The sequence below is a fragment of the Erythrolamprus reginae genome, chromosome 5, assembly GCF_031021105.1.
Source record: "Erythrolamprus reginae isolate rEryReg1 chromosome 5, rEryReg1.hap1, whole genome shotgun sequence".
Lineage (NCBI taxonomy): Eukaryota > Metazoa > Chordata > Lepidosauria > Squamata > Dipsadidae > Erythrolamprus > Erythrolamprus reginae.
The window spans coordinates 24,016,133-24,031,966 of NC_091954.1; the positions used below are offsets into that span (position 1 = coordinate 24,016,133).

The 15,834-nt window shown below is 40.2% G+C and overlaps 1 protein-coding gene across 1 annotated transcript in view; it reads right to left on the reverse strand.

The window, feature by feature from the left end:
- Positions 1-5,563: 5,563 nt before the first annotated feature.
- DNAJB12 (DnaJ heat shock protein family (Hsp40) member B12) overlaps positions 5,564-15,834 on the reverse strand; it is a 47,666-nt gene continuing 37,395 nt past the window's right edge. Inside the window, exons 7-9 of the mRNA XM_070752238.1 lie at positions 13,659-13,831; positions 12,766-12,917; positions 5,564-8,000 (exon numbers count right to left, since the gene is read on the reverse strand). Of these exons, the coding sequence (XP_070608339.1) occupies positions 12,796-12,917; positions 13,659-13,831 (295 nt within the window). The 3' untranslated portion in view covers positions 5,564-8,000; positions 12,766-12,795. The remainder of the gene's footprint in view (positions 8,001-12,765; positions 12,918-13,658; positions 13,832-15,834) is intronic.

Genomic DNA, 15,834 nt, shown 5'->3' on the forward strand with positions numbered 1-15,834 from the left:
CAGCTGAGGATCTGATCAGCTGTGATTCAGGTGTAGGAATAAAGGAAAGTATAAACCCGGGGATGGGTGGGAGGAGAGCAGCAGCAGAGGAAAAACACTTCCAAACAGTAAAAAATTTGGAAAAAAAATCCACAAAAAAGATAGTGGTCCCTATGGACCAACACTGATCAAACCAGATCCGTGATGCCATTGTGATGTCACCAGTGGGTCGCTACCAGTTCAAGCAATCTGGGCCGAACCGGGAGGAACCCATCCCTGAACTAGGGCAATTTATAAGCTTCTGCACATGCGCAGAAGCAAAAATATGGGCAAAAGTCGCTGAAATCATGCTCACATGAACATTTTCACACATGATTTCACTTGCTGAGCATGTGCAGAAGCGAAATCTCATGCCGATGGATGTGCGTGCGCCCGCGACGCCTTTGGAGGATACACCGGTAGTGCTGAAGACAGCTGGCCTTCCCTGGTCACATTATATTACTTTGTAAACAAAAGTTAGAATATCATACAATAACTATAATCTAAGCGTCATAGAGGGGCGGCATACAAATCTAATAAATTATTATTATTATTATTATTATTATTATTATTATTATTATTATTATTTCAATACAACACAGCAAGAACTGGCCATGCAATGCTTTGTTTTGCCAACTGTCCATACGACATTGAGTTGTTGTTGTTGTTATTATTATTATTATTATTTTATTATTATTTATTTATTACTATTCTGATTTATTTTCTGTTACGCCCCTCCAGGAAGAAGTAAACATTTTGCTCCCCCCCCCCCAACTCTCCAATCTGGGCCCTAATGGAATTTTAGTGTTAATATTTATAATTTAATTATTATAAGCTGCAAGCAAACTAATGGCTGGAGAAGGCTGCTCTACCCACTTACCTGGGAGTAAGTCACACTGAACTCAGTGGAGCCTATTTTCAATTAGAGGATGCTCCTCGTTGTGGAGACAGGATTAAAAGCTGTCTCTGGCTGGCATACCACAGAGTTGGCTAAAATCCTGTGATGAAGCACCAGATAAATTACTGGTATTCCACAGATACTGCCTTTCCTAAAAAACCAGACGTCCTCCTGGATCAAACCTGGAGAGAAAAGATACCCAAAAAACTGCACGTAGGTCATGAAACAACACAATTGATCATTCACTGTCCACCAGGCAAACATGAGGCCACCCATGCTTTAATCTAGCCAATTCTCTAATATCCAATGAGATGTAACTTGAGAACTAATGGATCACAATAAAAAGGGGTGCAAGGGTTTGTCCAGGAGAAGATGTGCCTTCCCCAACAACATGCCTCCTGTCTCTTTGATTGACATCACTCCTTCTTCAGCAGCAGGCTTGCCACATCGTTCATGGCTACTATGGTGCCCACCAAAAGAAGAACCCATGCAGCTGCCCCATCCCATCCAACTTGGCTGCCTTCTCTTCCAGGCTCGAAGCAGTGTGTAACCGGGAAAACACTCCCTGTCAGGGGGAATTGATCAAGAGGGACCAAGCATGTTTCCCAGGGTCACATGCACACCCCAGGCATCGCTCCACGACCACCATGGAGGGGCATCCTACTAGAGCACTGCTCTAGTGCAATTTGATCAAGAGTCCTAATCACTCTCTTATTCCAGTGTGCAACTTGGGTCTCAATTAAAATGCCCACTGGATCCCTATCTGAAACTCACTGGATCAATTAGGCACTTTAAAAAATGATAATAGTGTTCCCTCGATTTTCGCAGGGGATGCATTCCGAGACCGCCCGCGAAAGTCGAATTTCCGCGAAGTAGAGATGCGGAAGTAAATACACCATTTTTGGCTATGGACAGTATCACAAGCCTTCCCTTAACACTTTAAACCCCTAAATTACCATTTCCCATTCCCTTAACAACCATTTACTCACCATTATTACTGGTACTCACCATTGAATAAGACACTTAGTGATCCTGATATTTATAAACATAGTTATTTATTAACAATAATTATTTATTTTGTTATTTATTTGCAAAAATTATTAGTTTGGCAATGATGTATGACGTCATTGGGTGGGGAAAACCGTGGTATAGGAAAAAAACGCAAAGTATTTTTTAATTAATATTTTTTGAAAAACCGTGGTATAAGATATTCGCGAAGTTCGAACCAGCGAAAATCGAGGGAACACTGTAGATGATAAAAAGAAAAGAGGAGTAGCCATATATGTCAAAAAAGAATTCAAACCTAAGGAAATACTCACAGATGCGAAAGGCAGATTTATAGTAATTGAAATTGAATTCATGGGAGAGAAACTGATATTTATGCCCCTAATCAAAAACATTTTTTTTCAAATATTTGCATGAAAAATTGGTCCACATAAACCCAAAAAACATCTGTGTAATTGGGGACTACAATAGAATAATAAATCAAAAAATAGACCATGGAGTAGTTGGGGAAAATAAAACGAACAGACCTACTCTCCCTGTCACCTTTAATAAGTTGGCAGAAGAATTAGATCTAATAAACGTATGGAGAAGAAGACATCCGGAAATTAAACAATTTACATTTCACTCTATATCACACAACTCTTTTTCAAAAATCGATATGGCATGGATTAACAAAGGATTCTGTCATAAAATAAAAACTGTAGAAATCGAACCAAACCACTGGGCTGATCATAACCACCTTCTTATTTCTTTCCAAGGAGAAAAGAAAAGTTATAGAAGATGGACTGTTAATACAAAATTACTCTCTGATGAAAATTATATTGATTTGATTAAAAAAGAGATAGAATTATTTCTAGTGGAAAATAAAAAACAACCTACAAAGACACATATAATATGGGACACTCTTAAGGCATACATCAGAGGAATAAGAATATCATATACAGCAAAAAAAACTTAAAGAAGAGAAGAAAGAATATAACAATAACCTAAACAAAATTAAAAACTTAGAAACAGCTTTACAGCAAGAACCCCAAAATAATATACTGTATATATATATATATATATTCTCTGATGGATGCCAAACATAGAGTTAATCTTATTGATCAACAAGAATATGCAAAAAATATAAGACAAGCCAGACAAACTTATTTCGAATCAGCAAATAAGCCAAGCAGATGGCTGTCCCCAAAATTTTTTTTAAAAAAAGTGACAAAATTATCCATCATCTAGCATATAAACATTACAACACACCGAACAGGAGAAAAAAATATAATTTATGAGTATTACAAAGACAAACTCCCCCTTCAGGCTAACCTACCAGCTAAGCTATTTTTGGACAAAAGTTTCACACTATTTCAGAAGAAGGCTGATTGATTAGTAGCTAAACAGGTCATTCCAAGACCCACCTACAATTGCACAAGTCCGCTCCACACCTCTTTGGGAGAGTGATTCATATGCATACTGTTCCCTCCTGTAATATGCACCTGGTATATTGTTTTCCTCTAGAAGAAAAAGGAAATAAACAGCTTGTGTTTGAGGAAGAGAGGGGGGAGGGGGGAATCAATAAATAAAAAAGACACAAGGAAGCCTGTTTGTGTAATTGATTCATTAAGCAACATTTTATTTTATTTCTCTGAGCTTTGGGGAAAGAAAACTAATGGACACCTTAAAATGGCCTATCAAATGTTCAGATACAACTACTGTGTTGTGGCCCATCTGTATTCCACGCAGCTGATTAGAGATCCCAAGGATCGAGAGACGGTTGTGACACGGTACTCTAGGCCCATGTACCTGGGCTGGCACCCAAGTCTGATAGCAAGGTTAGAGAGGATGTGGTGTCAGAGGCTGAAAGCCAACCAGGGCCTTCTGCACCTCCCGAGGGGCACATGAGTGACTCAGGAGAAGAGGAGTAGTCTCTTCTTGATGCTAGGGCATGCAGAGCTGCTAGAAGGCAGGAGTGGCTAAGCAAGGGGAGGTTTTTGTGTAAATAGATCTGTAGAACAATTGGCCATACCCTTAAACTATTGAAGACTTAGCCACATGACGCTTCACTGCAGAAGTCAATATTGTTCCATTCCAGATGTAGTTTGGGGTCCTCTCTCGCTGACATTCTTGTGGTTTTAAAATAGTTTAAAGTTATAAGGGCATTAAAATGTGACATGACTTCAAGGTTATGACTGCCACACTGCTGAGGTCAGATTATTGAAATTTGCCACCTTCTCAATTAGCTTCTGACAGTCAACGGGGGAAGCTACAATGTGCTTAATGACCATGGTGAAAATGATCGCAAAATTGGGTCTGGTCATGTGATGGCTTTCTTAACCACATCAGTTAGTGAACAAAATTGTGATCACAATTTGAGGACTTCTTGTAATGACATCCTTCACATGCTACATTCCAATATAGGGAATCATCCCATCAAACTTCAGCGACTCCTATCATATTCAATTTCCAACAGGGATTATAGCTCATCTGCTTTCCAATACTGTTGCATCAGAGTATCAATATCTCTCAACTGTTTTCTACATACCTGCATATCCTTTGTTTCTCTTACAGTAGAGCTTGGTTTTCTTTCAGGTAGAGTCTGCAATCTATCTCCCTGATGAGCTAATTGGATGCAGGGATTATTCCAGAGGTCCTAGGAAAGGGTACGGTATTTTGATACATTTTTTTCATGGTGTATATATCTGTGTAAGTGGAGGCAAGAATAGATTCTTGTATTCCAACCTGTGCTGTTTTTCACAAGTCCTCAAAGCAAAAGGAGTGAACTTAGTTGATGGCTCAATAAATGAACCTTTTCTATCACTCATGAAACCATCATTTAGCTTTATACTTCCCTCCTTACTAGTACTCTTCTCATTTATTCACATACAAACCCAAACCAGGTCCATCACCTTCCTCTTCAAGGTTTCAGTCAGATAGAACACATTCACAAGACCTTCGCTATGTGGTGAATATGAATCATGATAAATGAACTTGATAACTCTTGATAATCTTGTCTATCGCATCCTGGATCCATGCCCTGGGGAGAACGCACATTTTAACAGTCAACGTATCTGATAGCAACCTCTTTGGTATCCAAGGAAAAAACTCCAAAATTAATACAACTAACAAGAAATGCCAGTCTTCGGTTCCAGAGGCAGCTTGTAGGTTCCATCACTTCTGCAATATTATTTTTTATTCTATGGCAGTATCAATCATTTGCTTGGTTGGAAGCATAACAATCTTCTATGGTGGGAATCACCTTCCCAATTATATGCAGTTACAATTTGTTGACTCGGAAATCCATGAATTCATGGTATCATTAAGAATGCTAAAATTTCAGGAGACATTGTGGTTGAAATAGTATCAAGGAGGAAAACAGTACTGTATTCATTAAGTAATTGACAACCATTTTCAGTATACAGCATAGCAGCTTTTCACAAATAGAGCTGCTAAATTTATGTTATTTGGATCAGAAGAACACTCAGCCTCTGGATTCTTATAAATAGGCTTTGCCTATTGTGGAGCCGGGAAATATATTCATTACTGAAAACAAGCACCAATTTAGTTTAAGGGCAGCTGCTGAGATGACCCCATCATGGCATTTGGTGAAATAACTCCACTTTGCTTACATGGTGACACAAACACTAGGGGTCAAGCTTTCATGTTATAAATCTTTATTTATAGATGTACAATTATATAATTAAGAAATACAGCCTTCTTCAATATTTTTCAAGACCTATGCTTTTTATTGCACGTTGCTCATTCATCCCCAGCTATTTACTTAAGGAAATCAAAAAGATCTGATTTATTATGGCCTGGGGCTCCTGTTGCCATCTTGCAAGCTGGTAATTTTGCACCGCACAGCTGGACAAGTGATGCTTCAAAATGGCCAGAGGGACCACTGAATGTTAATCAGGAGGGCTAAGGTTTTGAGCCACAATCTGTTCTCCAGGGACAGCAGAGGGTGGAGACATTTCCTTGGGACTGCAGGCAAATGGAGCAGATTTGTCCATCAAGATGGCCACTTACGACAGGTAAAAAGGAACCCAGCAACTCAGTTCAAATCAAGATCCATTTGTCGATAGCAAAAACACAATTATTAGATCGCCCCTAATCCATCAGCTCTTATTTGGTACTCGAACAATTCTGAACAAGTCTTTAGATGGATGTTCGCCCACAAAATAATATAAAGGTTTCTGGACAAAACTAACAGTAATGCAAAGAAGGTTCCAGTGTGAATTAATGGTATTGCTACTTCCTTGGCATAACTAAGCCATTTCTTAACATATTACCCTGATCCTAAGGGCCGATTTGCTTTGATGGTAGGACTTGATTCATGCCTGCAAAAGGAATCCTTTTTTGACTAATGAAAACACAAAACCTCTTGCAGGGTTGGAAGCATCTTCAGATTACCGCTAATTCAAGATTATGAGGTTTATCGGAACTAGGAGCGTTAACTATTAACTCTGGTAAATGGCTCAGCTCTTTGAAGTAATTTCTCTTAAGGCTCTTCTGACAGCATTGTATGGACTTAAACGATAATAAAAAGTCTGGCATTATGTAGCATTTTTTTTCCTAACAAAAATTGGACTTCACAGCCCAGTCAAGTAATAAGAATTATTCTTTGCCTCTTTCAGTTATTCCATTAAATAATGGAAAGTAGCAAAAGCTCATTGGACAAAGACAACCTGCTCTCCTGAGGAAGAGGACATCAGATTCCTGTTCTCCTGAGGAAGAGCCTCAACAGAGTCTACAAGCATTGTTGCTGTACAGCATTTCCTTACTCTAGAGAAGGCAGGGTCTCTAGTACACTGGGCAACTTTAAGACTCGTGGACTTCCAACTCCCAGAATTCCCCAACCAGAGTGGGAAATTCTGGGTACTGAAATCCACAAATCTTAAAGTTGCAAAGCACAGACATCCCTGGCCTAGAGAGAAGGGCCATCCAAGTCTCACCAAATGGAAAAATACGTAGCTACATCACTGCTTGGCAGGCGCACAGCAGGTTCCTGGAATGAAAACAGCAGCAACATTTTGTCAAAGAAATACTATTTTGTAGAGCAAGAGGAAATCCATTTGGGGAGCAGGGGAAAAGGCAGAAGGGGATATTATTTGGCGGGGGGTGGGGGGAACCAAAAGCACACCTCTGGGTAGCAAAATGAACCCTGATTGCAAGGCAAAAAATGAAAAATCTGCAAAGACCTAACAATTTTTTTAAAAAAAAGCCAATCCACCAAAAGCCATCCTGGTGAATTAAAGATCGTTTTAAGACCACTTGTTCTCCATTTATTAGGAAGAACAAGTTGTTGAGCAAAAGCCGCCATACGTTGCAAATCCAAAATGTGTCTGTAGAAAATATATCTATTTTCTAAATATGTCACATTTTAAAAAAGGAAAGAGTTTCAGGGTATGTGAATTTACTTTTGTTTTCCCCCAGAAAGTCTAAGCCATTATAAAATATAAAACATTTATATTGTCAGATAAGATTGCCATTGATAGAAAACAGGACACTGGGCCAGAAAAAGGGAAACGAGGGCCCAGGCAGGGAAAAAGAAGCTAAATTCAGAGATAGTAAGTTATGAAGTTCAGCAAAAGAAAAAGAAACAGGAAAAAAGAAAGAAATAATTTAATTCTATCCCTGCATAGTTTAGAAGTACAACATATTTACAATGGTGAGTTCAATTCTAAATAGTGTCTCTTAAAATTATTTTTTGTTTTAATTTCTAGCTCTTCCAGTTCCTCCCTAGCTCTCTGAAGTGACTAGTGCAATTGCAGAACTTTCTCCACTGCTCCTGATTTTCTGAAGATCTCGCAAGGAAACCAAAGCAACTCAAAACAACTGTTCTCAGAGGGGGGGAGGGGATCCTTTGGAGGGAGGGCGAGGGAGGGAGAGAAAAACAAAAACCAGCCGTCTTTTCCCTCCTTGTCTTAAGAGATGTTCAAGTCTAATGCTGGACAGAGAAAGAGAGGAGAGGGCAGTTGTGCGTTGTTAATACTCCAATGCCATTTTAATTTAAGGACTGATTCTTTAAATAGAAAGTCTGTCTCCTTGGCTCAGTGCACTTCTCCCAAAGTCTTCAGGCAGTTTGAAGAGTCTGAGGAGAAAAACAGCAGAAGCAGCATCAGTTTCTAGTCAATTACAAGGGTATCAGGGCCGACACTTCCATTAAAAAAAACAGACTGGAATAACTGGAAATGTTAATTTAGGAGCTGATTCTTACTTCTTCTTTTTTTATTTTTAAACATTGAAAAAAAATGCATAACAGGGCATCCCATCATATCCCATCGACCAGTCAGGGCCCACAGAGTTGGCCTTCTCCAGGCCCTGTCAGCCAGACTATGCCAGCTGGCGGACTGATAATAATACTTAATGTTTTAGGGTGTTTTTAGCTGTTTTAATTAACTTTGATTTCTCTTATTGTTCTTAGAAGGGTGGCCTAGAAATCGAATAAACAAAAAACAAGCAAACAAATTAAAAAATCTAGAAGCTAATGTTAAAAAAAATAAGTCAAGATGGCTGTGACTACACCAAGATACAGTGATACCTTGTCTTACAAACTTAATTGGTTCTGGGACGAGGTTCTTAAGGTGAAAAGTTTGTAAGACGAAACAATGTTTCCCATAGGAATCAATGGAAAAGCAATTAATGCGTGCAAGCCCAAAATTCACCCCTTTTGCCAGCCGAAGCGCCCGTTTTTGCACTGCTGGGATTCCCCTGAGGCTCCCCTCCATGGGAAACCCCACCTCTGGACTCCTGTGTTTTTGCGATGCTGCAATTTCACTGAGGCGCCCCTCGCTGGGAAACCCCACCTCTGGACGTCCGTTGCCAGCGAAGCGCCTGTTTTTGCGCTGCTGGTATTCCCCTGCAACATCGCAAAAACACAGAAGTCCGGAGGTGGTGTTTCCCATGGGAGGGGAACCTCAGGGGAATCCCAGCAGCGCAAAAATGGGTGCTTTGCTGGCAATGGAAGTCCGGAGGCGGTGCATCACAGTGGTGGCGGTGGGTTTGTAAGGTGATAATAGTTTGTAAGAAGAAGCAAAAAAATCTTAAACCCCGGGTTTGTATCTCGAAAAGTTTGTATGACGAGGCGTTTGTAAGACGAGGTATCACTGTATATCCCTTGAGTGCCTACAAAAACTGGAACTGCTTCCATCACACAGCTGTGTGGCTTTCTGCCATCTTGACTATTTTGCTCTCCCTTTTGTGGGTGCCCCTGAAAAGGAACACTGGTCAATGAAGACTATCGCTGCCCTGCGGAAGGCATCTCAGGTGTCCTTCAAATGTTTCTCCCTGTATCCCCAAACACATTCTGAATCAACATTCAAACACACTGCACTTAGGAACAAAAGTCTTAAACAAAGTCACAGGGCCTGACTTATAGCACCCTTGGATATTTAGGGTGCCTTCTATAAAAGTCTGCTAAGCCTCTCTACATTTCTAAAAAGAATGACTAAAATCTTTTTTTTTTCCCATCAAGAAAGCGTAGCTATGGCTGGGATGGTTCGCTTGAAATCCAAGTCAAGTCTGTTCCAGAAGGAAGGGGGGAGGATGTGTATGTGTGTAGCATGGAAGACCATTGCGTCAAATACACCCCAGTTGCATTCTAACACTTTCTGTGCCATTTTCTCATTCAAAATAAAGCACAGAAAGAAAAAGAAGCAAAGGTTGTGTGGATAGAAGTCAGTTAAAGTTTTTAGCCTTTTTACTGTTGTAGTTGGCTCTGGCCCAGCACCTGCCCCAGGGAATGTGGAAGTGGATGCAGGGGAAACTTCAACATGTCACAGGCCTGTGTTATTGCCGACAGAGTCAGTTCAGAGTTTAGTTTCCTCGGACGAAGAAGAAGGTGGGAGTGACTCAGCAGAGGGGGGCTTGGCACACAGCCCAGGTAGTCAATCTCCCTTATCTTCCATTGATTCGGATGGAGACGTTTTGGATCCACGCAAGCGCAGAATTATGCGTAGAAGAGACCAAGTAAGGACATATTACAAGAGATAAGAGCGGCCACCTGTGTTTGGGTGGTGCTTCAGTAATTAGGGCTGCTGCTATAAATAGCAGCATGTGGGTTTGGCCATTGTGGAAGAGTATCTGATCACAGTTCGTCAGGAATCCTGTGTTGCTGGTTTCTGGACTTTGTTGATTTTTCACACCTTTGAAAACAAAGCAGAGCAACGTGTGTGTGTGTGTGTGTGTGTGTCTCACTTCGTTGGAAGAAGAAGGGGTGTGACGTTTCTTCACAGCTGCTAGCTAAGTACTTAATGACTGCTTAAGGGAAATTGTACCGACTACCCGGTTGTTTTGGGACTAATGCTCTTTGCAATACAAAAAGAGTGCTTAGTTTATTTTGAATTTTGGGATAAAGAACATTGTTTTGAATTTTCAAATGTGTGTGTGTCTGAAATCTGTATCATTGAATTTTCGGGAGGCTTCTATCAGAGAGCCCGGCAGAACAGTTACACCTGATCAATGATCACTTATCTGGCTCAGCTCCAGTTGGGAGTGAGGGCAGAAGATTTTAGAACACCTGCCACTCATGCTGCAGGCTATCTCTACATGACAGGCTAAGCCAAAGCACCCAAATCATGTGCAACTAAACCACCATTTTAATCCCATTAAACTAGTGGGGTTAACATCCTGGACTAGAGAGACTTCCATTTGAGGCTTTCAAAACTTAGTTTCAGAATTCAAGTTTGTGGGACCCCCCTGCCACGCCCCCAAAATAATAATTGCTTCTGAAGTAGGAAATATAGTTCAATGGTGTGCATGTTTGGAATAAAATAGTGGGCATATCTTAACTATGCTTTTGGGGTTCTTTTGTTTTTGCCTTCCCAGTTGTGTAAACACTATGTGAGTTTGGTTTAGAGTTTGTTGCTGGAATAATCAGTTGACACTTGGATTCCAATGTACTGTATTATTTTTGCAGTGCTTAAAAAAAATAATATTTTGATCAGTGTGCCTTATATGGAGTATTTGTAGATTTTTTTTTCAACTTTAATTCACATTGCATCAATATCTATAGATTTGCTAAGCAATCATCCCAAAGCTGCAGTTCATTATGTAATTTGGATGTTCTGAGTTGCTTTGAAGAGAACTGACCCATATTAAAATGGAACAGTAAACAAGACAAAAAAGGGTGGTGACAAAGACAACAGCTTTAGGTGATGAACAGTTGGAAAGCTACAGAAACATCCCTACTCTAAATCAGTTGCTGTGTATTTACGCAAGTTTTTATTTTCTTTTAAAGGCATTTAACTAGGGCTAAATGAAGCAAATGTTCTCATCTCTTTGAAGCTGTCAAATATTATATGAATGCTTATAATTCTATGGTCAAGTATCATTATCGGTAGGAAATTTCACCGTGAGAGGGGCAAATCATTGTGATTTTTTTTTTTGCAATACAAAGGAAATGACATCCAATACCACATTTTTGTGGTAGGTCCACCAGGCCCTGCTGAACCTCTTTTCTACAATTTGTAAAGGCATTGTAAATTCATGTAATAATACTAACTCTTAAAATGAACTACAGTGTCATCTTCCAAATGTCCAATGCCTGTGATATTATGATATTATTTTTTATTTCAAAAGTAAAATAAGTTGGCTAGGCACACACTGGCAAAGAGATTTAATTGCTTAAAGAATCATGGGAGCCTTCAAGCCAATTTGAAACTCAGTTTGCAAAACTTGTATTTTAACATTTCTGCAACAATCCATAGCTGACTGTCAGTTTGATTCTTGACATTCTACCTTTAGCTGAAACCACTGCTGCTGAAAGGTTTTATCAATGAGTGCTTCTAAGATGAAGTTCACCATTCATTCTGCATCAGACCCATCAGTTTCCCAATAATTATTTCTGCACCAAAATTAGCAATGCTCTTGAGAAACAGAAGTGACCCCCCCAGCAGTGTTTGCAGAGAGGGGGTGGCCACTCAAATTCAGCAAGATGGCAGACAAAGTAACTCCTCCCCTTTTGATGCGTGTGGACAATGCAGGGAGAAAAGGGGTGGGCCTGGTGTGAGAGGCCTGGCTGCAACTATCCAAAGCCGAAGAAGTTCTTGAAGACCTCTGACAGTGAAAAAGAAGCTGGGGATGACACACACAAGTGAACTTCTTGTTGGTCTGTTGGGCCATTTTTTGCCATCCCCAGGCTTCAGAAGGCTTTCCTGAAGCCTGAGAGAGTGAAAATGGCCAAACCTCAGCTGACCAGCACGTACATGCACACTGGAGCTGACATAGGGCAACACCTCGTGTGCCCTCAGTGTGGCACACATGCCAAGGGTTCACCATTACTGGTATAGGAAGTCACGCTTTGGGTTGGTTGTTATGTAACAGGCAAATGGGGCCAGTGAATTAAAAATGGGTTTGGGATAATAAATCACTGAAATCATCAGTCATGTTGGCTATCAAACCAAACCTATGGCAGGGGTGTCAAACTCGCAGCATCATGTTGTCGTATCACAACTTTTCCCCCCTTCCCTAAACTGAGAATGGCCGTGACCAGCTGATGATGCCTCCGACCCGTGGGCCACGACACCCCTGATCTATGGTTTAGCATGACACGTAAATGGGAGCATTTTGTTTATTTCCAGTTTGCTTTGTACCCAAACCAAGTGTGAAACTAATTTAGAGAGTTGCAAAGGAAATGCTGCTAAGAACGGAGAGGATGATTTAAGAATGACCAAAGAGGATGACCATTATTTTTTGTCTGCAAGACTTAACACTTGCTTATTTGATGAACTCTGCTAAAACTAATCATGACTTAGCACAAAACAAGAAAGTAGCTTTGGATTCTAAATCAGGCTGGAAAATCAGAGTTCCTAAACCAAACTTCCCAGGTCCCAGAAATGGAAATCACCAGCTCTTACTTAGGTCTCTATGGACTGTTTCTGCCACAGCTATCCATGCATTGATGCTTGAACTTCAGACAGCCTGGTACAGCTGGGTGTGCCCATCTTCTGTGCTCTCTGATAGAGATCTGAATCACCAAAATAACGGGCCCGGTAAAGTAAGCCTTCCTCTGTAAAAGAAGAAAGTCAAATCATTAGAATAACAGTCCAGGCAGCTTGCAACTTTTCTCTTTAGTAGTTTGCATTCCATTTCTGATCTACTTTGTGGATTTCACTGGAGTGACTATACTGTTACCTCATTTTGTCACCTGCCATCCTCAGCAGGGAACTGCAAAAGGAGTTGTCAAAAATATTTATCCACTGCTAAACCCTGCCCCAGATGTTATAGTTACAGTCTAGCTTAGGCAGAGTTTTTAAAGGAGGCAAGTGCAAAGATGGAAAGCTTGGGGACTATTGTTCCATTTGGATGTTTTAAACTCTTAAATTCAGGGAAACAGGGCAACATAATTAGTGCAGATCGTAATGATCAATAGGGCTGTAGAAAGCATTTGAAAGGAGCACTTTGCAAGGCATGCTAGCACAAGTCAAACATTCTTCCCTTCAGCATAAATACATTATATCTTCTGGAAAGCTCATATAGCTCTTTGCAAGGTCTGTTTGTACATGTGTGCACATATAAATAACACTTGAGCTGCAACAGCTAAACTGTCAAATAGGAACATAGAAGCATCTCACTTATACAGGTGGTTTAATTTTAACTGTCAATAACCTTTGTGGGGCCCGATTTACAGGGATGGGATATAAATATAATAAAGAAGCAAGTGTTAACACAGAATTTCTTGAAATGCACTTTACAATGCCTTGATCCCGCGTTTCTTTTTGTCCAGTGTCTTAAAAGCTGAGCTACTCACTCTGCTGTTTTTCTTTCCAACAGTTATTTCTGAGGTTTGCAATATAATCATCTTCCACACTCCTCTCTACATTTTTAAGATTCGTGCCTGTGTATTCTTCTGCAAAACTGTCACCTACATAGTAAGACACTTTCAAATGCTCAGTCGTTCGCTTAAATACATGGCCCACCGACCTGGAGGAGAGGAGGACAAAAGCAATGGTCATAATTACACTCCTGCCCACACACAAAGGAACACTTGTTTGGATAAGAAGACCAAAGACCCCATACCAATCAATCCCATCCAAAAGCAAACTGTGATGCCCAAATCTTCCTTTATCCTCTGCCATGCTGCTCTTGCAAGAACAGAGCGGTTGTCAGGCCCTTAAAGGAGAATCAATTTAGATTATCCATAAACTGGGCTAGTGTAGATTATCCATAGGCAGAAGATGTAAAGCTTGTTTTTTCTAGCTACTTTGTGGGAAGGGAAATAAGGGTGTAATGGGCCTAACAGTGGGTATTGGTGAACACAAGCTTTTGTATAAGAATAATGAATGTGATTTGGAATGAAAGAAGGTGACTGCCCCAAAAATATCTCCATTATCTCAATGGTTTGTTCTTGAAAATCCCATTTTGTCACCACTTTCCAATGTCTGACATCCCAGAAATCTTCTAAAAACCAATTTCAATTTAGATCTTTGTTCTGCAAGCGTGTCACCAGTTAAGGAAAGGTCTGAACTGAGGTGAAATGCTACAGGTTTGGCCTGGTTCGGCTATATGTATAACGGTGGCCACCAATGGTTCTGAGAACCAATAGGGGTGACAGCGCAAGGCTCCGCATACCTGCCCAGACATCACCATTTTCTTTTCAACCCTCTGTGCATGCACAAAGCTTTCTGTGTATGCGCAGAAGGTGAAAAAGCATGGAAAAAAGCACACTTCCGAACTGGTATGGATGGTAAATAGATTTCACCACTGGTCTGAACTAACCTGCTGCAGATGCTCACAACTAGACATATTTTTGATACAACCAATTGGCTTTCTATCGTTGAAGCTACGGGGGGGGGGGGGGGGGTTGTTTCTTTTGCCAGGGACCCCAAAAGAAACCGCTTGTGCTAACTTGAAAAGAGATGGAGTTCTCATTACTTTGGAAAGAGAAAAAAGGAACCCGATCCGCTCTGTGCTACAGGGCCAGATTAAAGTAATCTGCTGAGAAGACTTTTTCCTATTCTGCAATTTTCATGTTTCAGAATGTCTACAGGCTTTCCCCCAAGTTTCACAGCACTTGACATGAGAAATTAGTCGCTCTTAAAAGCTGCTCCTATGTTTAATAAACACTTTTATTTTAATGCATTCAAGACTACATATGAACCCTTGGGACAGAAATGATAATCTAATCAGGCTTTGCAAATCACTAACAGCTTTGTCTTAATTGCCCCTCCCCCTAGTGTCCGGGCTATGCAAATTATTCCTTCTCTTTGTTTCAGATCAGAAGCCATGTCTTTAGGCAAAGCTAGAGCCAGTTCTTGGTATCTTGACTAAAGAATCCCTCCATTTCAGAAGAGCAAGTGCCCAACTCTCACTGTTACAGAAAAATGTTAAGATTATGGTTGAGCTGGAAATTGCCAAGATATTTGTTTTTATGGAAGAAATGTCTATCGCTCTACATTAAACTTAGTTCCATCTGTTCGTTTTACTCTTATCACATCTAATTTCAAGATACTTTGAGTACCTTTTTTGATGGGGGAATTCTTGTAAACCTGCTTGCTAGATGTTTACAAAAATATAGTGCTTTTGGCTTTCCTAGCCTAGTTGAGGAACCCCATTCATCTCACCCTACTTATACCTTATCCTCAACACTGCAGAGATGGCCCTGTCTCAAACAAACCATTGCTTTTTTCTCCTGAATAAAGTAAGCATTCATAAGCGTTTACATACAGGGATACCTTAGTACTCATTCTTAATTGGTTTCCATAAGGAACAATGTAGTGAGTCACAAGGCAACCAACATCAATAAGTTCTAACTTGTGCATTGAGTACCAAACAAATGATTACCGGGACAAAATGTTCATGTCAAAATGTGTTGAGTACCAAATCTAATGTCTTTTCAAGCAGTTGAATACCAAGGTAGCATTGTAAAGCAAAAATGTATTGTATTGTATTGTAAAACAAAAATGTACAAAAATGTATTTGCTCCT